Below are 25,579 nucleotides of genomic sequence, written 5' to 3' on the forward strand. Positions count from 1 at the left end.
TTTAATAATGGAGTAAAATAATGTGTGTCATTAAGCAGAAATCACACTACATGGAAGGTAATCCATGTAAAACCACTTAGCATATAGAGTACTCAATGAATATTAGTTACCTAGAAAATATATGTAGATGAGCCAACAAATAATTAAAATTATCTACTGCTACTTTTTACTTGGCTTCCAAGATATCACATTCTCCTGGTATTCTTTATTCACTGGCCTCTCTGCCCCAGTCTCTTTTGCTGACACTTCCTCTATTTCATAGCTCAATGTTGGAGGGTCCCAGGAGTCAATCTTTAGATCTCATTTCCTCCCGATCAATAATCACTCTGTAAGTGATCTTATTCAGTCTGATATTTTGAATGATTTCTATGCATTAATTCTCCCATTTATATTTCCTACCCCGACATTACCCTAAAGTTTCATTCATATACCCAGCTGTTGACACAACCTCTCTACTTGGATGTTAATTCAAACCTAGGAATAATCTCTGACTGTCTTTCTCTTTCCACATCCAAGTCCTATCAGTTAAGACTGTAAAATTCCCAATTCATCCACTTCTCCCCTTGTCTACCACTACTCTCCTAGTTCGTCACCATTACCTAATTCCCCGACAGCTACTTACTATGGTCTTCCTACCACTATGTCCACATCAGTATTCTCTGTTCTCTACTCAGCAGCCAAAATTATCAGATAATATCAATCCCTTCTCAAATCCCTCCAAAAATTGCCCAACAGACTCAACAAAATTCAGATTCACAGGTCTGCAAGGTTCAACAATCCAGGCTTCTCCAACTTTCTGTCCTACTATTCTCCTCCTTCTCATTTTACCTCAGCCAAAATGGCCTTCCTGCTGCTCCTCCCACATGTCAAGCATATTCTGCCTCAGGGCTGACCTCCATGACATACGTGGGCCTCTGCTCAAATGTCAGAGGTTGTTCAGTCAATTCTGCCATCCTCCCCACTTACTCCACTCTCCATATTGGCCTACTTTATTTTTCTTCACAACATTATCTGATGTAACAGTATATATTCATTTGTTTATTATCTGTTTCCCCCAGTACAGAGAAGGGAGGGACTCTGCCTCTGTATTTATTAATTGTCCTCCTTGTGGCTAAGGACTTTATCTTCTTTATTTCCAGTGTGTAAAACAGTGTCTGGCATACAATAGTAACTCAATAAATTCCTGTTGAAAAAATTAACCAATGGTTCTCAGATTGCTGAAAAAATGATGAAGATATCCAGAGATGGGTGGAGTCCATGAGAAAATATGAGAATTAGAAACAATTTTAAAAAGTAAAAAATGCATCTTAGTGGTGCCTGGGTGGCTCAGCCAGTTAGGCATCTGACTCTTGATGTCAGCTCAGGTCATGATCTCACAGTTCATGGGTTCTGGCCCTACACTGGGCTGTGTGCTGACAGTGCAGAGCCTGCTTGGGATTTTCTCTCTCTCTCTCTCTCTCTCTCTCTCTCTCTCTCTCTCTCTCTCAAAATAAAGAAATAAACTTAAAAAATGCCTCTTACAGGGTAGACCTGGATATGACAGTGAAAAGTGCAAACAAGATATTATCAAATTTTGAGAAGACAAAAACTACTTTTCTTTATGGTAATACTCTGAAAGCAGACTGTAAGCACTGGCACCAACAGTCAAGATCAATTTCTAACATTTTAAGAATAGTTTGGTTCAGAGTAAACTGAAGATTATAAAAGCATCACACCAAGAAATATCTTTAACACAATATCTCAACTCCTATGTACCCTCTGGGACTGTTAAGAGAAGCCTCTCACTGATGAGATTCAGGAAACAGAAACAGAATAGTCTATCAGCATGTCCCTGCTCTTTGATATACCATTGCTGTTCTTGGCTTTTCCTTTGCTTTCATTCAGATATTGTCCATAGACTTTTATTTTTATAAAATTTCAAGATTATATATAAAAGATGCAAGAACAGAATAGAACACTTATATACATTCTCATTTTTTCTCCATTTGTTTTCATAGTGCCTCCACCCACACACCACGACTCTCTCTGAATATACACTATACATAATAATTTTATCATGCTATGTCTTAGAAATCACCATTCTGGACAATTTCACCATGTAGGACTTAGGTTATCTTTTATTTACAAAATGTCCTCTTGGATTGTAATTTTAAATACAAGTTCTGCTCCATGGTTTTCGTTTTCTTCTTCAAAGGAGCTCCAATTATTCATATGATAGCTCTTCTTTGCCTTTCTTCCATTTCATCCACTTTCTCTCTCTTTTTACTTGTTTCTCCATATCACTGACATTCTCATCATTGTTTTCCTGCCTTTCTTCAATGGTTCATATTACACTTTCATTCTAATCTACTCTTTTGATAATATAATTTAGTCTGTATTTCTAAAAAAAATAAAGTCTATATTTTATTCTATTTCTTTCCCAGATCCAATAAACTTTCATTTCATTTCTTCCTAGTTTTTTAGTCTATTTCTAACATTAGTTTTTGAATCTATGATTCAAGGTATTTTTCACATCCCAATGTTTGTTTTAAGATAGTTATTTCACTTTAGAGTCTCGTGTTATAATTTTTTTATCTTTTATGGTTGTTTTTCAGAGAAGAATTTCCATCAACTGATATGTTTTGATTTTTTATTCTATTTTGCTCTTACAAGAGTTTCATATAGAGGAGGACCAACTTCATATCTGCATTTCTTGGACAAGGTTGACAATGTGAGCCGGTTCATGTAATCTTTAGTTCAAGATCACCCTCTCCTGTCAGAGTGGTGAAGTGCAATTTCTTTAAAGTTTGGCTCTTGGTGGGGGGCAATGGAAAGGAATTATGCACCTTTCCTTCAATTTTGTGGTTTTCTTTTAGCTTCCGGTATTCAGGATTTTGCCACCTTGCTTATTTTTCCCTTCACCAACAAGATTCCAAAGGGTGCCTCTCCTTCATCCCTAGGGATAAACATTAACCCTTCTCTTCCTGAGAGGCATTGCTTTTCCACAATTTCTACCTATGTACTGTTAAGTCCCTTCATCTTTACTCAGTGCTCTTATCCACCTAGATTCTCTGTCAGTATTTTCACACTTAGCATAGACTTTCTCTTTCTGAAGGTGATTTGCACACAATCCCTTCTTGTCTCTTCAGCCCAGGTTTTCCAGAACCTTCTGACTGTCTACAAAGGCTTGCAGTGAGAACCTGGGAGAGAGCTCTACTGAAAACTGATGCTACTTTTCTACTTACACCTGAAGTTTGTATTGTCCTCTTTCTTCTTGTTCTGCTGAAGGTGAGAGATTTATGTGGTTTAATTTGCTTCTTACTGATCTCTACAGATTTTTGGAAGATGTAGAGATTCTTGAGATTTAGGTAGCAGCAATTAATTACCTCAGCTACCTGCAAGTTCCTCATTTATAATCCTAACCAGATATTTCTTCCTTATGTCTGAAATTACATTTCTGGTTTCACTTTTTTAATCCTGTAGTGGACACTATAGTGGCCACACTGTGCTCCACCCATGTCCCTTCTTCAGAGCTTAGGCACCTATTCCCCCAGTTGTTGAACATCATGGTGCTGACTTCCCACTATGCCTCTCACTAAGAGTGACCCCTGGCCGAAGGGAACTACCTTACCCAAGGGTACGCTCCCCACTTCATGATAAAACCGTCAGTCAGTGGCTGGCTAATGCAAAAACACAAAACTCAGCACCTTTGCCTTAATCTGTGACAGCTACAAAGGGCCAGCCCTGCTCTAGGGCTCCCTATAGGATGAGCTGATTTGCAAGATGTACCTACAGGGTGGATCAGCTCCTCCATCTGCCCAGTCCTACCTTCCTCACTTCCTTGCAGGTGTATATCCTGAATGCACTCTTCAATATACTGCCTGCAAGCAATTCTCTACCTCTGTGTTTGCAAGGCATCCAACCTAAGCTAATCACCACCAAAAGATTTTTTAATTGAGTTAGGAAACAGGCACTGTTGGAAGTACCTTGAATATATCGTAGACATTCACTAAATCTCACAAGGAAACTGTGAGGAAGATACTGTTGCTATCATCTTCATATCTCAGACAAGAAAAAAAATAAACTCCTAAGAGAAGTACCTTGCCTAAGTTAACAAATGGCAAAGGCAGGATTTGAATACAGCACTCTAACTCAAAAACCCATTCTCTATACTGCCTCCCACACTGGTTTTGCATTCAGTGCTTCTCTGGCACAACCATTACTGTTCCGATTCTTTGTACATTTCTATTCCCTGCTATGAAGCATAGCCAGCCTATGACACATACCAAACTGATCACAAATATTAAGATGTTTTTGATTCTTTAATACGTAATATTTCACTAGTAGGTTAGCCATAATATTATAGCCATAATTGCCAAAGACAGAACTCATTGATCTATAAATTTTTCTTTCAAAGCTTCAATTTAAAAACAGAGAAGAATGTTTAGAAATCCAGCCTATTAGCACTCAGTCCTATCATAGGATCAATTTTCATGTGTACACATACACTAGCAGGTACATGTTAATAACCACTTCTCTGTAGATATGTTTTCACCTTACCTCCAAAAAGATTATAACTTTTCTTAAACATTCTTACCTCCATCTTGAAATTTGCTCAATCTTTCAAAATACGACGACATGGGGACCTGTACAATATCTAGGATAGCCAGAAGTGTTCTTGTTAGCCTTAGCAATTCACTGAAGCTATAAAATCCAAAGTATATAAGATTCCGAGCCAAATGGACCACCTTAATAAAGAAAGGGAGGGGGGTGGAAAAGAAACAAAAAACATTAGAAACTGAAATTAACATTGGTTTTTTTTATAGCATCTCAATTAGCGCAGGTATTTCTAAACTTTCTAATTCTATAACACCTAGGAATTAAAATGCCTACAAAAGCAACCACTGAACTCTGATTTATTCGAGCTTATGATTAAATCTAAATAGGGCCAGTTTGTCATCTCTATCAAAACCCAACATGACAAGATGAGGCATGTGGTCAACAGCCAGTAAGGAAGCCAAGAAGAGAAGATTTTAGGTGTATCAAGGTGTTTAAAGAAATTTACACTGGAATGGTTTACTTAACTAAATATTAACCTATTTAAGTCAGTAGGATATCACTTAATAAATGGTTACATTAATGAGTTACTTTAATAAATGGATATTATCCACAAATATGTCCAGAAATATATGTCCCTATGCTGCTTTGTGGCTTTCTGGATACTATAAGGCAATCTAGGTATGACAGTTTCCAGATGGTCCCCAAGCTATGGTCTCCTTTCACATTGCACCAAGGATGGTCTGTGTGACCAACAGAATATGGCAGAAATTATAGCACGCTACTTCCAAGATTAGGTTATAGAAGATTGCAACTTCCATCTTGGGCTCTCTCTCTCTCTCTCTCTAATGGCTTGCTCTGAGTGCCATGCCATAAGGACACAGGCAGCCTATGGAAAGGCCCACATGGCAAGAAGATGAAGTGTCTGGTAAATAGCCAGCAAGGAGGTAGGGCCACCAAGAAACACATAAGTGAGCTTAGCAGCAGATCACCCAGCCCCAGATAACTGCAACCCCCGTCAACAGCTTGATTACACTTCATAAGAGTCCCTGAGCCAGAACTACCCAATCATGCATTTCCAGATTCCTGACCCATAGAAACTGTGAGATAATAAATGCTTGTTCCTTTGGGCTAAGTTTGGGGGTAATCTGTTACACACCAGTAGATGCCTAATACACCACGTTATCAAGTAATGGCATCTATTCTCTCGTTTTGTCACTATATTCCCCAAATGATATTAAAACCAAAGGTATTTCAATTCAGTTTAATGAGGCTAAAAATTTCATTTCCATGAGTCGGGGGCGGAGGGGATGTGTCCAAACAAATTACAATGTATGCAAACTGTCTTTGTTCATTAAATGCAACAAAGTTTACATAAATGAACGCCTCCCCCCTCCAAAATCCAGGAAAATAGTACATAACAGATAATTGTAACTAAAATATTTTGTATTGCACTTCAGGTATAATTAAAACATCAAATCTATCTTTTAATCCATGGCAGAGGGATCATACCTTCATCAACTAAACTACCCAATTACCAAGACATCCTAAATATTAGAGGGAAAAAAATCTTTGATGCTCAATGTATCTACCTTTTCACAGAAAAAACTGAATAACCTCACAAATGAATTGTTTTTATAAAATACCTCAAATGTCAGTTTGTTTTTTTCTTTATCCCCAAAAGGAAAGGGCTGATTTACAACTTCTTTCAAGTATTCTTCAACAAATTCCATTGTCAGTGCAAATTTCCTCTTCATATCATTTCTGGAAGAGTCTGTTATAGAATCATATCTGGGAAGGCAGGATGAATATGAAGCAAGTTAAATTGACTGAAATCATTTAAAACAGGAAAATACATATACTTTAACCTCCTGGCTTCTGAAGTTTAGGTAACTTAGTTACCTTTCTAGATGTTTCTACCATAATACTAAACACTTAAAACATTGTTACTCCTATCATAAATATGATTTGTTTATTGGTTTCTAAAATAATGTTTCTGAGGGGAGGAGGGAAGATGGCGGCTTAGGAGGACGCTGGGCTCCCCGCCCGTCCTGCTGATCACTTAGATTCCACCTACACCTGCCTAAATAACCGCCAGAGGATTAGCAGAACAGAGTCGCCGGAGCCAAGCGCAGACGAGAGGCCCACGGAAGAGGGTAGGAAGGGCGGGCGGCAAGGCGGTGCGCGCTCCACGGACTGGCGGGAGGGAGCCGGGGCGGAGGGGCGGCTCGCCGGCCAAGCAGAGCCCCCGAGTCTGGCTGGCAAAAGCGGAGGGGCCTGACGGACTGTGTTCCCACAGCAAGTGCGACTTAGCGTCTGGGAGGTCATAAGTTAACGGCTCTGCTCGGAAAGCGAGAAGGCTGGAGGACAAAGGGAGGGAGAGCTGCTGAGCCCCCGGATGACAGAGCTCAGTTTGGTGGGGAACAAAGGCGCTCGCCAGCGCCATCTCCCCCGCCCATCCCCCAGCCAAAATCCCAAAGAGAACCAGTTCCTGCCAGGGAACTTGCTGGCTCCGCGCAAACAACCAGCTCTGTGCTTCTGCGGAGCCAAACCGCCGGCAGCGGATCTGACTCCCTCCCACTGCCACAGGGCCCCTCCTGAAGTGGATCACCTAAGGAGAAGCGAGCTAAGCCTACCCCTCCTGCCCCCTTGCACCTTGCTTACCCACCCCAGCTAATATGCCAGATCCCCAGCACCACAAGCCTGGCAGTGTGCAAGTAGCCCAGACGGGCCATGCCACCCCACAGGGAATCCCACCCCTAGGAGAGGGGAAGAGAAGGCACACACCAGTCTGACTGTGGCCCCAGTGGTGGGCCTGGGGCAGACATCAGGTCAGACTGCAACTCCGCCCACCAACTCCAGTTATACACCACAGCACAGGGGAAGTGCCCTGCAGGTCCTCACCATGCCAGGGACTATCCAAAATGACCAAGCGGAAGAATTCCCCCCAGAAGAATCTCCAGGAAATAACAACAGCTAATGAGCTGATCAAAAAGGATTTAAATAATATAACAGAAAGTGAATTTAGAATAATAGTCATAAAATTAATCGCTGGGCTTGAAAACAGTATAGAGGACAGCAGAGAATCTCTTGCTACAGAGATCAAGGGACTAAGGAACAGTCACGAGGAGCTGAAAAACGCTTTAAATGAAATGCAAAACAAAATGGAAACCACGACGGCTCGGATGGAAGAGGCAGAGGAGAGAATAGGTGAACTAGAAGATAAAGTTATGGAAAAAGAGGAAGCTGAGAAAAAGAGAGATAAAAAAATCCAGGAGTATGAGGGGAAAATTAGAGAACTAAGTGATACACTAAAAAGAAATAATATACGCATAATTGGTATCCCAGAGGAGGAAGAGAGAGGGAAAGGTGCTGAAGGGGTACTTGAAGAAATTATAGCCGAGAACTTCCCTGAACTGGGGAAGGAAAAAGGCATTGAAATCCAAGAGGCACAGAGAACTCCCTTCAGATGTAACTTGAATCGATCTGCACGACATATCATAGTGAAACTGGCAAAATACAAGGATAAAGAGAAAATTCTGAAAGCAGCAAGGGGTAAACGTGCCCTCACATATAAAGGGAGACCTATAAGACTCGTGACTGATCTCTCTTTTGAAACTTGGCAGGCCAGAAAGAATTGGCACGAGATTTTCAGTGTGCTAGACAGAAAAAATATGCAGCCGAGAATCCTTTATCCAGCAAGTCTGTCATTTAGAATAGAAGGAGAGATAAAGGTCTTCCCAAACAAACAAAAACTGAAGGAATTTGTCACCACTAAACCAGCCCTACAAGAGATCCTAAGGGGGACCCTGTGAGACAAAGTACCAGAGACAACACTACAAGCATAAAACATACAGACATCACAATGACTCTAAACCCGTATCTTTCTATAATAACACTGAATGTAAATGGATTAAATGCGCCAACCAAAAGACATAGGGTATCAGAATGGATAAAAAAACAAGACCCATCTATTTGCTGTCTACAAGAGACTCATTTTAGACCTGAGGACACCTTTAGATTGAGAGTGAGGGGATGGAGAACTATTTATCATGCTACTGGAAGCCAAAAGAAAGCTGGAGTAGCCATACTTATCTCAGACAAACTAGACTTTAAATTAAAGGCTGTAACAAGAGATGAAGAAGGACATTATCTAATAGTTACAGGGTCTATTCACCAGGAAGAGCTAACAATTATAAATGTCTATGCGCCGAATACCGGAGCCCCCAAATATATAAAACAACTACTCATAAACATAAGCAACCTTATTGATAAGAATGTGGTAATTGCAGGGGACTTTAACACCCCACTTACAGAAATGGATAGATCATCTAGACACACGGTCAATAAAGAAACAAGGGCCCTGAATGAGACATTGGATCAGATGGACTTGACAGATATATTTAGAACTCTGCATCCCAAAGCAACAGAATAGACTTTCTTCTCGAGTGCACATGGAACATTCTCCAAGATAGATCATATACTGGGTCACAAAACAGCCCTTCATAAGTTTACCAGAATTGAAATTATACCATGCATACTTTCAGACCACAATGCTATGAAGCTTGAAATCAACCACAGAAAAAAGTCTGGAAAACCTCCAAAAGCATGGAGGTTAAAGAACACCCTACTAACGAATGAGTGGGTCAACCAGGCAATTAGAGAAGAAATTAAAAAATATATGGAAACAAACGAAAATGAAAATACAACAATCCAAACGCTTTGGGACGCAGCGAAGGCAGTCCTGAGAGGAAAATACATTGCAATCCAGGCCTATCTCAAGAAACAAGAAAAATCCCAAATACAAAATCTAACAGCACACCTAAAGGAAATACAAGCAGAACAGCAAAGACACCCCAAACCCAGCAGAAGAAGAGAAATAATAAAGATCAGAGCAGAAATAAACAATATAGAGTCTAAAAAAACTGTAGAGCAGATCAACGAAACCAAGAGTTGGTTTTTTGAAAAAATAAACAAAATTGACAAACCTCTAGCCAGGCTTCTCAAAAAGAAAAGGGAGATGACCCAAATAGATAAAATCATGAATGAAAATGGAATTATTACAACCAATCCCTCAGAGATACAAACGATTATCAGGGAATACTATGAAAAATTATATGCCAACAAATTGGACAACCTGGAAGAAATGGACAAATTCCTGAACACCCACACTCTTCCAAAACTCAATCAGGAGGAAATAGAAAGCTTGAACAGACCCATAACCAGCGAAGAAATTGAATCGGTTATCAAAAATCTCCCAACAAATAAGAGTCCAGGACCAGATGGCTTCCCAGGGGAGTTCTACCAGACGTTTAAAGCAGAGATAATACCTATCCTTCTCAAGCTATTCCAAGAAATAGAAAGGGAAGGAAAACTTCCAGACTCATTCTATGAAGCCAGTATTACTTTGATTCCTAAACCAGACAGAGACCCAGTAAAAAAAGAGAACTACCGGCCAATATCCCTGATGAATATGGATGCAAAAATTCTCAATAAGATACTAGCAAATCGAATTCAACGGCATATAAAAAGAATTATTCACCATGATCAAGTGGGATTCATTCCTGGGATGCAGGGCTGGTTCAACATTCGCAAATCAATCAACGTGATACATCACATTAACAAAAAAAAAGAGAAAAACCATATGATCCTGTCAATCGATGCAGAAAAGGCCTTTGACAAAATCCAGCATCCTTTCTTAATAAAAACCCTTGAGAAAGTCGGGATAGAAGGAACATACTTAAAGATCATAAAAGCCATTCATGAAAAGCCCACAGCTAACATCATCCTCAACGGGGAAAAACTCAGAGCTTTTTCCCTGCGATCAGGAACACGACAGGGATGCCCACTCTCACCGCTGTTGTTTAACATAGTGCTGGAAGTTCTAGCATCAGCAATCAGACAACAAAAGGAAATCAAAGGCATCAAAATTGGCAAAGATGAAATCAAGCTTTCGCTTTTTGCAGATGACATGATATTATACATGGAAAATCCGATAGACTCCACCAAAAGTCTGCTAGAATTGATCCATGAATTCAGCAAAGTTGCAGGATACAAAATCAATGTACAGAAATCAGTTGCATTCTTATACACTAACAATGAAGCAACAGAAAGACAAATAAAGAAACTGATCCCATTCACAATTGCACCAAGAAGCATAAAATACCTTGGAAGAAATCTAACCAAAGATGTAAAGGATCTGTATGCTGAAAACTATAGAAAGCTTATGAAGGTAATTGAAGAAGATTTAAAGAAATGGAAAGACATTCCCTGCTCATGGATTGGAAAAATAAATATTGTCAAAATGTCAATACTACCCAAAGCTATCTACACATTCAATGCAATCCCAATCAAAATTGCACCAGCATTCTTCTCGAAACTAGAACAAGCCATCCTAAAATTCATATGGAACCACAAAAGGCCCCGAATAACCAAAGGAATTTTGAAGAAGACGACCAAAGCAGGAGGCATCACAATCCCAGACTTTAGCCTCTACTACAAAGCTGTCATCATCAAGACGGCATGGTATTGGCACAAAAACAGACACATAGACCAATGGAATAGAATAGAAACCCCAGAACTAGACCCACAAACGTATGGCCAACTCATCTTTGACAAAGCAGGAAAGAACATCCAATGGAAAAAAGACAGCCTCTTTCACAAATGGTGCTGGGAGAACTGGACAGCAACATGCAGAAGGTTGAAACTAGACCACTTTCTCACACCATTCACAAAAATAAACTCAAAATGGATAAAGGACCTGAATGTGAGACAGGAAACCATCAAAACCTTAGAGGAGAAAGCAGGAAAAGACCTCTCTGACCTCAGCCGTAGCAATCTCTTACTCGACACATCCCCAAAGGCAAGGGAATTACAAGCAAAAGTGAATTACTGGGACCTTATGAAGATAAAAAGCTTCTGCACAGCAAAGGAAACAACCAACAAAACTAAAAGGCAACCAACGGAATGGGAAAAGATATTTGCAAATGACATATCGGACAAAGGGCTAGTATCCAAAATCTATAAAGAGCTCACCAAACTCCACACCCGAAAAACAAATAACCCAGTGAAGAAATGGGCAGAAAACATGAATAGACACTTCTCTAAAGAAGACATCCGGATGGCCAACAGGCACATGAAAAGATGTTCAGCGTCGCTCCTTATCAGGGAAATACAAATCAAAACCACACTCAGATATCACCTCACGCCAGTCAGAGTGGCCAAAATGAACAAATCAGGAGACTATAGATGCTGGAGAGGATGTGGAGAAACGGGAACCCTCTTGCACTGTTGGTGGGAATGCAAATTGGTGCAGCCGCTCTGGAAAGCAGTGTGGAGGTTCCTCAGAAAATTAAAAATAGACCTACCCTATGATCCAGCAATAGCACTGCTAGGAATTTATCCAAGGGATACAGGAGTACTGATGCATAGGGGCACTTGTACCCCAATGTTCATAGCAGCACTCTCAACAATAGCCAAATGATGGAAAGAGCCTAAATGTCCATCAACTGATGAATGGATAAAGAAATTGTGGTTTATATACACAATGGAATACTACGTGGCAATGAGAAAAAATGAAATATGGCCTTTTGTAGCAACATGGATGGAACTGGAGAGTGTGATGCTAAGTGAAATAAGCCATACAGAGAAAGACAGATACCAAATGGTTTCACTCTTATGTGGATCCTGAGAAACTTAACAGGAACCCATGGGGGAGGGGGAGAAAAAAAAAGAGGTTAGAGTGGGAGAGAGCCAAAGCATAAGAGACTGTTAAAAACTGAGAACAAACTGAGGGTTGATGGGGGGTGGGAGGGAGGAGAGGGTGGGTGATGGGTATTGAGGAGGGCACCTTTTGGGATGAGCACTGGGTGTTGTATGGAAACCAATTTGACAATAAATTTCATATAATAAAAAAATAAAAAAAATAAAAAATTAAAAATAAAAATAAAAATAAAAATAAATAAAATAATGTTTCTATTATCAAGAGTTGGGGGCATGTGGGTGGCTCAGTGGGTTAAGCATCTGACTCTTGACTTCATCTCAGGTCATGATCTCACAGTTCGTGAGTTCAAGCCCCACATTGGACTCTGAGCTAACAGTGCACAGCCTGCTTGGGTCTCTTTCTCTCTCTCTCTCTCTCTCTCTCTGCCCCTCCCCTGCTCCCTCTCTCTCTCCAAAAATAAATCAATAAATTTTAAAAAAGGAGCTGTCATTTTCCTCTCCAAAAAGAGCATTTTTTATTTTATTTTTAAAAATTTATTTATTTGTTTTTGAGAGAGAGAGAGAGAGCACCCACGTGTGCTTGCACGTGCAATTTAGGGAGGAACAGAGAGACAGGGAGAGAGATAAAGAAACCCAAGCAGGCTCAGCACCTTCAGCACAAAGCCTGATGTAGGGTTCAAACTCACAGACCAAGATATCATGACCTGAGCAAAAATCAAGAGTCTGGTGGTTTTCTGAGCCACCCAGCCACTCTCCAAAAGAGTATCTTATTTGCATTTGAAAGACTAACAACCTGGCAATGAGCTAAATAGGTGATGGGGATTAAGGAGCACTGGGTATTGTATGGAAGTGTTGAATCATCATAGTATACTCCTGAAATTAATATTACATTGTATGGTAACTAACTGGAATTAAAATAAAATTTTAAAAAATAGTAAAATAATAGGAGTGCCTGGGTGGCCCAGCCAATTGAGCTCCACCTCTTGACTTCAGCTCAGGGCATGGGCCCCACACTGAGCATGGAGCCCATGCTTAAGATTCTCTCTCTCTCCCTCTGCCCCTCTCCCCTTCTCACACTCTCTCTCTAAAATAAATAAATAAATAAATAAATAAATAAATAAATAAATAGATAGATAGATAGATAGATAGATAATAAAACAGTAAAAACAAAAAAGACCAAAACCTGAGTTTGAGCACAGAAATGCCCTTCCATATACTTCATTTCAAAATTGAAGACATTTGATTTCAAGTTCATCTACTAAATTTAAAGTCCTCAAGAAATTTTTCCAAACATACTCATGAATTGTGATCTTTGTGGGGATTTCTGTCCAGAGCCTGGCATAGCGAACAGGTACCACAGACTCCTGGGGATCCCGGTCAACATGCATGTGGAGCATGAGGCGACAAAAAGATGCTCGGAGGTCAAATGGCAGGCTCTCATCCGACACACACCGCAGGATCAAATCGACAGAGAGCTGCGTAGAAATCTGGTTTATGGCCAGATACTGGCGATCTAAGCACATCCTTGCAAAGAGGTTTAGCTGGTACCTTAAAAATATTAAGCATATTACATTATTTGTCTTATCTTGAAAAAGTTCTTAAACAGCACAGTATCAGTCAGTGTCTACTATCTACTTTCATGACACCGAAACTTCCAAGGGTCTATCACACTGGAGTCAAATTTTTTTGGTGGTAAGTGATCAAATGACAACAAATACAAGAAACTGTCTCTATGCCTGTTCAAGTTACAATTTCTGTTACTTGTTCCAGCAACATGTGTCTGATGGAAAGTATCATTAGGCTGTCCATTTTTGGTTTCCTAGGATTACAAATATACTAAGCTTGAAGGCTATGGATAACGGCTCACGTGAAACCACCTCTCGCCTTCCCAGTCCCACTCGGCTCTGGCTCTATTATCTACATTCTAACCTTAGATCCACTCACTTCCCAAACCAAATGTGACCAATCCAGATGGCATCAGTTAGGCTTGGATTCGTCAGCCTCTGAGATCAAGAATTAGCCTTGGCTTTATTGCGATCGATACCTGTAGAAACCAGGGAACACGAAGCATGCTCTGCCTTTCTCAGATTCCTGCCATTTGGGCCTAACTTTTCCCCAGGGCATCTGCCGGGGTTTCTATACCTTCCACTCAAAGATACCAGCTAAGTTCTTGCTCCCAAGATACTGACCACCGGGAACTACCATCGCAACTTCTGCTGCTACCTGTTTCCAGTGAACTTTCATAACCAAAGATACCAGTTTCTCTCCAGCCCTAGGACCCCACGTATTCATAAATACAATCACACTCCCACCGGCTAACTTTCTCCGAGGCCACCTCTGTGGCTGGATCAGCACACCCAGCTAAGTACCATCTCTCAAGTCCAACACTGGGGTCCCAACATGTCTCACATCTGCACCCGCTCCAATCAGTAATGGGGGAAATTACACCAATTCGAAATTAGTGAAAAATCAGAAAACTGCAAGTGGTGTAGGTGGAAAACACAGATATTGACTTTTATTTTGAATATTTTAAGTAATATTACATATTTTCACTACCTTAGTTTTGACAGGATTTTTTTAAACTTCCTCTTCCTAGATATATGACTTCTGGTGGTTTCAGAGAATCTTCTCTCAATGAATATGTAAGATTGACATTTATGATGATTCTTTACCTGTAATAGGTAAGAACTTCCAAATCAGCTTTGGTGCCCTCTTTCGCTTCTTGTGCAAGGTGTCTGATAGCTTTGCCGTGAGGTTCCTTGTTGCTGTCAATCCAGTAGAGCCAAACTTCTTCATCATCAATGTCATCTGAAAGGATGGAGCTCTCCAGGGGGTTGTCTACTTGCATTGAGACCAGCCTTGAAATAAATTATACATACAAAATCTATTAAGAAGCTCACTGACAGGGGCGCGCCTGGGTGGCTCAGTCGGTTAAGCATCCGACTTCGACTCAGATCATGATCTCACGGTTCGTGAGTTCAAGCCCTGCATCAGGCTCTGTGCTGACAGCTCAGAGCCTGGAGCCTGCTTCGGATTCTGTGTCTCCCTCTCTCTCTGCCCCTTCCCCACTCATCCTCTCTCTCTCTCTCTCTCTCTCTCTCTGTCTCTCTCTCTCTCTCAAAACTAAATAAACATAAAAAAAGAAATATGACAAATATTTCACAATATTTCACTCACAAATATGACAAGGAGCTATAATGCTTACAAATGATGAACAGAAAAAGATTCCTCCCCTGCTTACTTTGTTTGAATGAGAATGTCTGCATTGCCTGGGCTCAACATAAATTTACAGATGAGTTCTTGAGTTACAGGTATAGCAGTAGTATTAGACACACACAAATCTGATAAATAATCCAAAAACCTGGCAAAAGAAAAAAAAATAAGTTGAACAGTAAGAAAACACATTTCATAAAATATCACAATAAAAATATGCTTGGGGATATAATGAAAATAACTTTTTCTATCTATTTTTAATATTATCTCCATGCAACATTTTTTAATGTGTTGCTTATCTATTGCATCATTAGAAACAAACTAAACATCCAATTATTTGTGTTTAATACAAAGCTTGTTTCAAAAAAGGATATAAATTTGCTTCTATTGATTTGGTGATATTCATCCCAGAGCACTGTGACTTATTACATTTAGATAATCATTTATCTGCCCTAAAATGGACTATCCAAGAATTGGATAACAAAACAAAAGCAGATGAAAGCTAATTCTGTAATGAGTAAAATAGGAATACAGCATACAGTTAATGAAAGTGAGAATGGCCTAGTTGAGTCAAAGCCCCATTTCTACCTTTTAACATTTATTTGCTGCACTACTTAGTAAAGAAAGCTGTCAATGTGCTTGATGTTTCTGCATTCACTTCTCCCACATAAAGCAGCATGGATCAATAGAAACTGAATTGGATGTAATACCCCAATAGTGAGAAATATTACTATATTTTAAATATGTAATAGTAATATAATATTTCTCACTATTGGGGTATTCTTGGGCAAGTTACGGTGTAGGCTTCTATTTTCTCATCTCTCAAATGTGGCTGACCATAGATAAACAGCAAACCTCACGGGATTGTGTGAGGACTTACATAAGACAATGTACACGAATACATTTTGAAAAACTATAAGTACTATACAAACATAAGTGATGAGAATGAAAGTCATTTATATTTAACTGTGTCTATAAAAGGTTTCCATCTCCTACGAGGTAATAAGTCTGTGATACATGATTATTATAACAGCAAGCTCAACATAATTTTGTCCATGAAAGCTAATGGTGTGAAACAACTCCAACTTTTACCACATTCTAAAAATAAAGCAAAAACTCTTTTCCAAAAAGCAAAAATAAAGCACTGTCCCCACTAGTAAAGAACACTGCATGAACCACTTCAAACCTTGGCTCGCGATTTCTCCTGAGTAAACTGACAAATGTTTCTATTTCTTTTGCTGTGATATGTTTCTCTAGTAGTTTTCTGTTGTTGTGCAACAAAGCTGTGATGGTATCTTCTGCCAAAATATCATAGCCAATCTGGGACTGCATGACACAGAAATTCTTAGCAATATATTCCTGCAAAGAAGACAGACTGTCAGAATGTACTGCAGGCAGCTTAGAAATAACAGGTTCTATTAGAGTCGGCAACATGGATTAATGTATTCATAACAGAAAACTCACTCAAATGTATTGTCAAAAGAGAAACAATAATCCCTCAGTAAATATGGCTTTTTGAGAAAGGAAATAAAAACATATGAACATATGCCTGACTTAAATTGTAACAGAAAATTATATACCAAAAATGTTTAACACGGGTGCTTACGTTCTGAAAGTATAAGTGGGAAAAATAAACATAAGCCTAGTTAAAATAACAATTTCTTATGACGTGGTAACTAAAGGTTTTACCAGCCTAACAGAGGCCTTTCTTCTACCTCACAAAAAGCATAACTGACTGTATCAAATAATAGAAAGAAAATGACTCTCTGATACTTTGTTTTGTTTATGAGGCATGAGATCTATACTGTTACATGAAGACGCCAGGCAGACTTGCGGTGATTTCTTTTTTTGCACATATGCCAATTTGTTAAATCTTCTCTTTAAAACAGTGATGAAATTCCATACCATTTTTTATCTTAGAAAGCTACCAAACAAGATAATATGATTAATCAGTCACTTTATTGACCAGATCATTCATCCAATAAATATTTCTTGGAAGCCTACTATATTCTAGGCTATTTGAGAGATTAGGCATATGGTGGTAAACAAGATAGATGAGTTCTCATGGAGTTTATATCCCAGTGTGCAAAAAGGAAGTAAATGAGCCAATAAATATGATCCTTTTAAATGTTAATAAGTGAAAGAAAATAGAGGCATGGGGAAAGGTGACAACCTCAGATGGGGTAGGCGCTGAAGAAATGATATTTGAGCTGGGATGGAAAAGATGGGAATGATAAAAAGGAGACAGTCATGGGGAGAGAAGCCATCTAGGCAGTAGAACCATGCTCTTTATGTTCTATAAACAAAGGTGGCCATGGTAGCTACAGACTAGTAACTATGGAGAAAGCTAGAGCTGAAGTTGGAGAGGTTGGTCCTTGAGAGCCCTGGTAAAGGACAAAAAATGTTACTCTAAGAGCAGGGAAAGGTCATTGGGAGTTTCAATCATGCATTATTTAATCTGCTTCTCATTCTTCACACTGACTCTCCTATATTCCAAGCCACCATTGCTCATGTCCCACATTCTGGGTACAAGTAAGAATCCCACACAACCATAGATAGACCCAGTAAGTTTAACTAACTCCTTCCACAATCCAAAGTTCTCACTTCCAATTTCTTGGGTATTCTCCTTGGGGATGTACCTCTGGTTCTATGATGGGAAAATTTATTGATTAGAAAGTGGGGTGTGTTTTTTTTGCCTTAGGTAAAATTGACAAGAACCTATCTATTCCTTGAAAATGATACACATTGGACAAATCTAATTATATTCTAGGCAGCAATTTTGTGGCCTTTCAAAATGATAGCTTCATATTGGGTAGCCAGTTAAGTAAAGTAAATGTTCTGTTGGTATATCATTTTAAAGACATGTATTGATTTATACACTTTTATGACTGCTGTAATCATACTCTAGTATAAGGCAAACCTCCAAGATGTTTGATAAATAGATCAAGATGTTGATAAATCAGATCAATTTAGAGGTTGTCACCATATTCTATAAATAATAATAAACAGACACTCAACATTAAAGACTTGGGTTAACACTAAATCACAAAAGAGCTCCCTATTAAGACTCTATACAATATAGATTAGGATAAAGGAAAATAAGATAACTATGCAAAAATTAGAAAGTATTTCTACCTGTATTTTAAAATTATGTTCTAAAAACATCAGAAAGCTGCTCTATGCTTAATAAAAGCATTTTTAATTCAAAAGAAATGAGAAAAAATCTTATGCATCTATCACTGAGACTGAATTGGAGCATGCATGAAAACATGAGGGAAAATAAAATCTAACCCTCAGTAAATGCTGGACATTTATTCTTTTGTCACCTCAATGAACTACATCTTGGGGAGACATCCCAAAAGAGAACAAGAGTGTCCCCCCACAGTCATATGCTCTAAAGAAACCCAGAAAGTAGGTCACCAAAAGTGAATAAACATTTACCTGGAGAAGTGATACACCTGGGTAGGGTGAACTAAGAACAAAGAAGAGGAATAATTATAGGCGTAGAATGTGTGTGTGTGTGTGTGTGTGTGTGTGTGTGTGTGTGTGTGTGTGTGGTTTCCACTTATCAGGCGGATGAGTGTTTTCAGAGGAGAAATTGCACATACCTCAGCACACTAGGCATGAGTCTTTAGCTAAGACTAACAGGAGTGAGATAAAATTTGTGTGCCAGACGAAGAAAGGACATCAGTTAAGATATGCCACCCAGGGGGGCGCCTGGGTGGCTCAGTCGGTTAAATGTCCGACTTCGGCTCAGGTCATGATCTCGTGGTTCACGGGTTCGAGCCCCGCATCGGGCTCTGTGCTGAGGGCTCGGAGCCTGGAGCCTGCTTCCGATTCTGTGTCTCCCTCTCTCTCTGACCCTCCCCCCATTCATGCTCTGTCTCTCTCTGTCTCAAAAATAAATGTTAAAAAATTAAAAAAAAAAAAAGATATGTCACCCAGGGAATCTACTGGGGACTATCTGAACAACCAAAGCCAAGGAGATCTGACAATGAAGCATAAGGCAGTACTATAGAAAGAAGGTCCCTGAGACCTTTCCAAAGGCTAAGCACAGTCAAGATTGGTGTATATTGTGGACCTATGGGACTGAGAGCATCAGATAAACTCTGTAAACCTGGTGATTTTTCAGTAAATGCCGTCTCTCTAACACAACACAGCACCTGCATGTGGAGTGGTGGCCTACCTAGCAAAGTAGATATTTCCAGATGCAAGAAGAGAAAGGAGGCCAGGTAGAATACACTGAACAACCTCTAAGCCCCCATCTCCACCCCAGATCTTCACAGAATAACATGATCCCTAATATTGTAGCTTCTGGGACATAGACTCTCTGAGTGCTGAAGATCCATCATTTAATGTTCTGGAACTTAATTTTTTTCCCCACCAAAATAGGAAGGACTCTACCTACTTTATCTTGCCATCTTAAAGGAATGCAGTGAAGCGGGGGGGAAATAAATCTGATGGCAGTATTTCCAATTGGAAAGAAGGCTGTTTATAACTGGGATTATATTCAAAAGTATTTAAGGATTTGTTTATATTATCCCCTCCCTCACTCTTTTGTTCTTTGCCATATTACTTATCTTCTAACTAGTTTGTTTTACATATTCTTTTTAGACTTCTTCTCAAACTTGAAATAGAATTTCAAACCCAATGTATTTTAACATTTTTTATAAAGCAAATTCTTTGTTCTCACCAAGAAAGTTTCAAACTACTAAGAGGCCATAGTGTGATGACTAAGAGCCTAGGTTTGAATACTGGCTCCAGTCATAACACTATATAATCTTTGGTAACTTATTTAACTTCCATGTAGCCTCAGTTCCTCATCTTAACTCAGTATCACCTGAGTTAAGTTGTGAAAAGTGCTTAGAACTGAGCCTGGTAAGTAAACACTCAATAAATACCACTGACTATTCCCAAGTAACCGCTACCTTCTAGGCCTGACATCCTGGGCCTACGTGGCTCAGTCTGACCTGCCTTACCAGCCCTCTCACAAACTAATCAGTTTTTTCTCAAACTGGCTAAGAGAAACATGGGATGCTAATTTATAAAATAATGATTTTAAACAATTTTATATTACACAAATGTATATTATTAAACACATTGCAAAATATTTTGTATTTTTAAGATAAAAATGATACTTGGGGCACTTGGTTGGCTCATTCAGTTAAGTGTCAGACTCTTGATTCCAGTTCAGGTCACGATCTCACATTTCATGAGTTTGAGCCCCGTGTAGGGCTCTGTGCTGATGGCACGGAGCCTGGGATGCTCTCTCTTCTTCTTTCTCTGTCCCTTCCCCGCACACACTCTCTCTCAAAAATAATAAACACTTTTTTAAAGATAAAAATGACACTTTAATTTCATCTGCCATTGGAAACTTGCCATTGGCAATAGTCCAGGTTTCCTGTTCTCCGTAGTAAGAACCATCTTAGGACAAAAGTGCCCTTGCTAGCATCCACCATTCTCTCTTTATAGACTCTTCTTCACTAAAAGCCTGTTCCGATACAGTTTAGGAAAATGATTGTCATCCTCCTCAAATGCTTCCTTCTCCAAACACCCTTCCTGGGCTCCCCTCTCCTGAATTCCCATGCCATCTTTTTTCTCTCATGTCCCTTCTTTGCCTCTCCCTCATATTTCAGACATACATACCATATCTTCACCACCAGACACAGAACTCTTTGGCCTACACATGATGATCCAGAACCTCACATGTCAAGAAATGTCAAGAAATGTCTCCCACCTCTTTACATAACACATCCAGCATGTCTCCTGCCTAGCAAAAGCTGATACCATGCCCAAAGACTTCAGGTATCTTCCCCAAAGGTTCTAACTGTACATGGAAGAATAAATACGTCATCACAAAAATACTTACAGGTCATTTTTTTGTGTGGCCAACATAAAACATTTCATTGCAGAGCAGAAATTCCCATTCCTATGTTATGTAGTTTAGAACAGTAACCAAAGACCCTTGCCCATACTTGAAATGTTAAATAGAGGCAAAGACGCAAGCCACCTCTGACCTGATTTTTCCTGTAGTCCTGCTGCGAATGTCTGAGCACGCGGTAACACAGCCTCAGCATGTACTTATAAGGAGCGTATCTTTGGTCCCCCAGATCTTCAAGTCTCAACATTGAGCCTTCTCCTGCTTTCTCCTTAAAGGGTGCTTTAAGAATCCCAAATACCTATCAGGGGGAGAAAAAAAACAAAAAACAACCATCTATTCTGATGAATGGAGGTTCATGTTTTATAAACAAGCACAATGACTCAAAACCACTTTTGCAATATTTGAGCAGAATTAATGTAAAGGAAAAAAAAAGACTTAGAATACAGAAACAACACATTAAGAAAAGAAAAAAATACCATGAAAAGGATTCCTTAAATTGACAAAGAACATTTAAATAAAACACTTAATTCTGTTTAGAAATTATATTTTATAAAATAAGAAATAGAAAGATGTTGGGATGTACCAAGTTACACGAACATATTCAAGTAAACTATAGTTCAATTTCTATGGCTTTACAATTACTTCTATTGTGTTCTATAACTTTCTAAAATCAAAATGACATAAAGAAAACATTTACTTTTCATCTGAAATTGACATCAGAATTTTAGTTCCGAATATTACTTCTAAACCTCTTTCCAAAAGAGTTTATCTATTGTTCCTGGTACATTAAGATGTCACCAAAGCATGGATATATCAGTATTCCAACAAATAAGGCACTTCATGGGCAACTGGTGGTGACCAGTGACCAGCATTATAACAAAGGATAGCAGCTGGGAAAGATTTAATAAACATTAAGGAATATAACTCTTTTAGGCAGCAGGACAGCAGATAAGGTCACCTAGGGATGAGCTGGTAGTATGAGTAAATTATGAAAGAGCACCTACACAAGGGCATGAGCATTAATACAAGAAAGCAAAATGGAAAGGAATCATCTTTTGTAGTTCATAAAATATAATGCAAATTAAAGTTACTTCAATAATTTTATATTCACTAAACCTTGAATTTTCTATTTAAAATACTGAAGTAAACGGGGCTCCTGAGTGACTTAGTCAGTTTTTGTCTGACTTCGGCTCAGGTTATGACCTTATGATTCATGAATTCGAGCCCCACGTTGGGCTCTGTGTTGACAGCTCAGAGCCCAGAGCCTGTGTCTTCACAGGCTCTTCAAATTCTGTGTCTCCCTCTCTCTTTGCCCCTCCCCTGCTCATGCTCTGTCTCTCTCTCTCTCAAAAATACATAAACATTTAAAAAAAATTTAAAGACTGAAATAAACTATTAGACATGTTGGTTGATGTAATATTAATAAATTATTCAAAGTCCTAAAAGTCCTTGAAATCAAATGTTTTATACAAAAGAATGCTAATGTCAGAAAAGCCTTTGTCTCATTATATTTGCAACCTTTATTTTCTTTGAGAGAAATGTTGATTTTACATTTTTAGACAATCAGCTATAGAATATTAATTGGCAATGTGTCTACTGTTTTCCTTTCCCAACTCCACAAGAACATGTATATTAATAACATGTTTTTTAATTTTTTAAATATCTTCCTTGAGGGGCGCCTGGGTGGCGCAGTCGGTTAAGCGTCCGACTTCAGCCAGGTCACGATCTCGCGGTCTGTGAGTTCGAGCCCCGCGTCGGGCTCTGGGCTGATGGCTCAGAGCCTGGAGCCTGTTTCCGAGTCTGTGTCTCCCTCTCTCTCTGCCCCTCCCCCGTTCATGCTCTGTCTCTCTCTGTCCCAAAAATAAATAAACGTTGAAAAAAAAATTAAAAAAAAAAATTAAAAAAAAAATAAATATCTTCCTTGAGTTCACAATTAATGCAGGAGCGCATTACTTTATACAGCAATTAACTGAATTGAAAGAAACACATAAAGGTAGGTATGGAATTAATTAACTGGTGTATTATAAAACAATTTCAGAAGGACCAGTATAGGAGTAGATCTAGACTGCCAGGGGGAAAAAAAACTAGAATATTATACAGAGCATTTGTGAGCTGATGAGTAGACTTCCCTACTTTCTTAAGGAAGAGAGGGACAGAAGCAGAAAGTAGATGGAGATAGCATTTCCAAAGTTATCCTGTAGATTCTACCTAGAAGATTATCCCAGCACATTTTCTGGAGATAGTCTGACACTGTAGGTTTTCTGAGAGGTCTGCAGAAGGATGTCTCTAAGATGGCCATGGTGATCCCTGCCTCCTGAAATCCACAGTCTTATGCAATCCTGTCTCCTTGACTATGGGCTGGATTTACTGACTCACATCAGATTCAGTTATAAAAAAGGCTGTGGCTTCTATCTGGGTGTGCTCTCTTGTTCTCTCTTGGATCCCTCATTTCTAAGGAAAGCAAGATGCTATGGAGAGGTCGGTGTCTACAGAGAGGCCTGTGTGAGTGAGCTGGGAAGTGAAATCCTGTCCCATTCAAGCCTGAGATGACTGCAGCCCAAGCCAGCACCTTGACTGCGGTCTTGTGAAAGACCCTGAGCAAGAACCACCCACCCAAGCCACTCCCAGATTCCTAATCCACAGAAACTGTGAGACTACTATCTGTTATTTTCAGCCACAAAGTCTTGGGGTAATTTGTTACACAGTAATAGATAACTAACACAAGGACTTTCCTGATGCTATAATTCAAAACAATTCAATGTGCAAATTTAGTACATGAAAACATTCACCTGTGCCAGTATGTTTTGTTCCCTCATTAACTTTTGACGTTCTCGGTTTGGCTTAATGATAACAACATCCAAAACTTCTTGTCCGTTATTAAGTACATCAGCCACAAAGAAGATGAGGTCTTCTAATAATTTGGTTACAAACCTACCATAAGGTGAAAAAGAAACTTTACTCAAATTTTGGAAAATATTTTTTAATAAGTACTGAGGACTGAAACACTGGAACATTGAGAACATTTTATAATAAAAATTCTTTAATCAACAATATATCTAATTCAGTTAACATTTACCTAAATCTTTATAAAGAGCATGCCTTCTCCAGCTCCTCCAGCCCCCACTCCTGCTTCCAGTTCTAATCAAGTATTTGCAAAGACAATTATGACATAAAGCCACGTGAGCCCAAACAGAAGATAAGTTGATAGGCTAACACCACCAGCTCATTTTCTAGAACTGACTAGCAAAGAAGAGCATTTCTGCTTAAGGGAGAACGGCTCAATTTCTAAATTCCTAAATTCAAATCCTTTTTCTACTATTGACTCAAACTACATTTCCAATCTTCACCATACTTCTGCATTTCCAATGAACAGAATAGGAAACACTTAAATGATGTATGAACAGAGTCAGAGCAAGCAATCAGATGTTTTAAACTGTTCTCAAACTATTACCTGATCTATAAAAATACGGCACTCTAAAATCATATATTAACGTTCACCTTTAACTCTACATTTTGGTTATTACTTCAACTATTACTTGAACTTCAGTGGCATTCAAAACCTAATATGTCTTAAAAACCCTTCCTCCCTTAGCTTTTTCTTCCTCCTTCCTCTGCCTGTTCTTCATCATTTTCTACATGAATTTTTAAATTTGTTTTAATTTTTGAAAAATTTTGTCCAGCAAATATATATACATATATATTATCCATACACATGAGCATAATCATTCACTATTATTAGCATGCCCAATCATGATCACATCAATAAGAAAACTATAGTATAAGAGATCAACAATTCCAAAAAAGTATAGAATGTATTTAGTTAAGAAGCATTTTGATCCTATCTCCAGATTTACCTCCTGAAAGAGAATGTACTTTCATAGAGTGAAATGAACATACCCAGAATCCAGAATTTAGCCACCCACAGGCAAATTTCAGCATACTTCCCAAATCATAAATTCCACTCCAAAATTTCAGGGATTCTATGCTTTCTTGGTGTACCTATGTTAAATTTGAACCCAAACTGTTTCTTTTCGAAAATGTGCCTGATAAGATTCACTCACATAAGCTCTGAGGACAATCGGAGAAATGTAAAATATGATTCATGTGCATTGAAATGTGGTGTTAATTTCTTTTGAAAAGCATAAATATATGTATTTTATTTTTAAAATTATTAATATTCTTTTCCTCCTCTGTTTCAGATTAAGTGTATTCAGATGTTTAGATATC

General features: G+C 38.9%; 1 protein-coding gene across 7 annotated transcripts in view; it reads right to left on the minus strand.

Moving 5' to 3' along the window:
- Positions 1-25,579, minus strand: part of ITPR2 (inositol 1,4,5-trisphosphate receptor type 2) — a 508,939-nt gene that overhangs the window by 328,779 nt on the left and 154,581 nt on the right. For all 7 annotated transcript variants that reach the window (XR_006708628.1, XM_045463013.1, XM_045463012.1 and 4 more), the window contains 8 exons: positions 24,142-24,283; positions 21,489-21,650; positions 16,658-16,830; positions 15,500-15,619; positions 14,931-15,116; positions 13,555-13,806; positions 6,183-6,327; positions 4,577-4,727 (listed from right to left, as the gene is read on the minus strand). Coding sequence is in view for 6 of the 7 variants with exons in the window: in XM_045463013.1 (XP_045318969.1) it covers positions 4,577-4,727; positions 6,183-6,327; positions 13,555-13,806; positions 14,931-15,116; positions 15,500-15,619; positions 16,658-16,830; positions 21,489-21,650; positions 24,142-24,283 (1,331 nt within the window). In the remaining variant the exon portion in view is untranslated. The remainder of the gene's footprint in view (positions 1-4,576; positions 4,728-6,182; positions 6,328-13,554; positions 13,807-14,930; positions 15,117-15,499; positions 15,620-16,657; positions 16,831-21,488; positions 21,651-24,141; positions 24,284-25,579) is intronic.

The sequence above is a fragment of the Leopardus geoffroyi genome, chromosome B4 (genome assembly GCF_018350155.1).
Source record: "Leopardus geoffroyi isolate Oge1 chromosome B4, O.geoffroyi_Oge1_pat1.0, whole genome shotgun sequence".
NCBI classification, from domain to species: Eukaryota; Metazoa; Chordata; class Mammalia; order Carnivora; family Felidae; genus Leopardus; species Leopardus geoffroyi.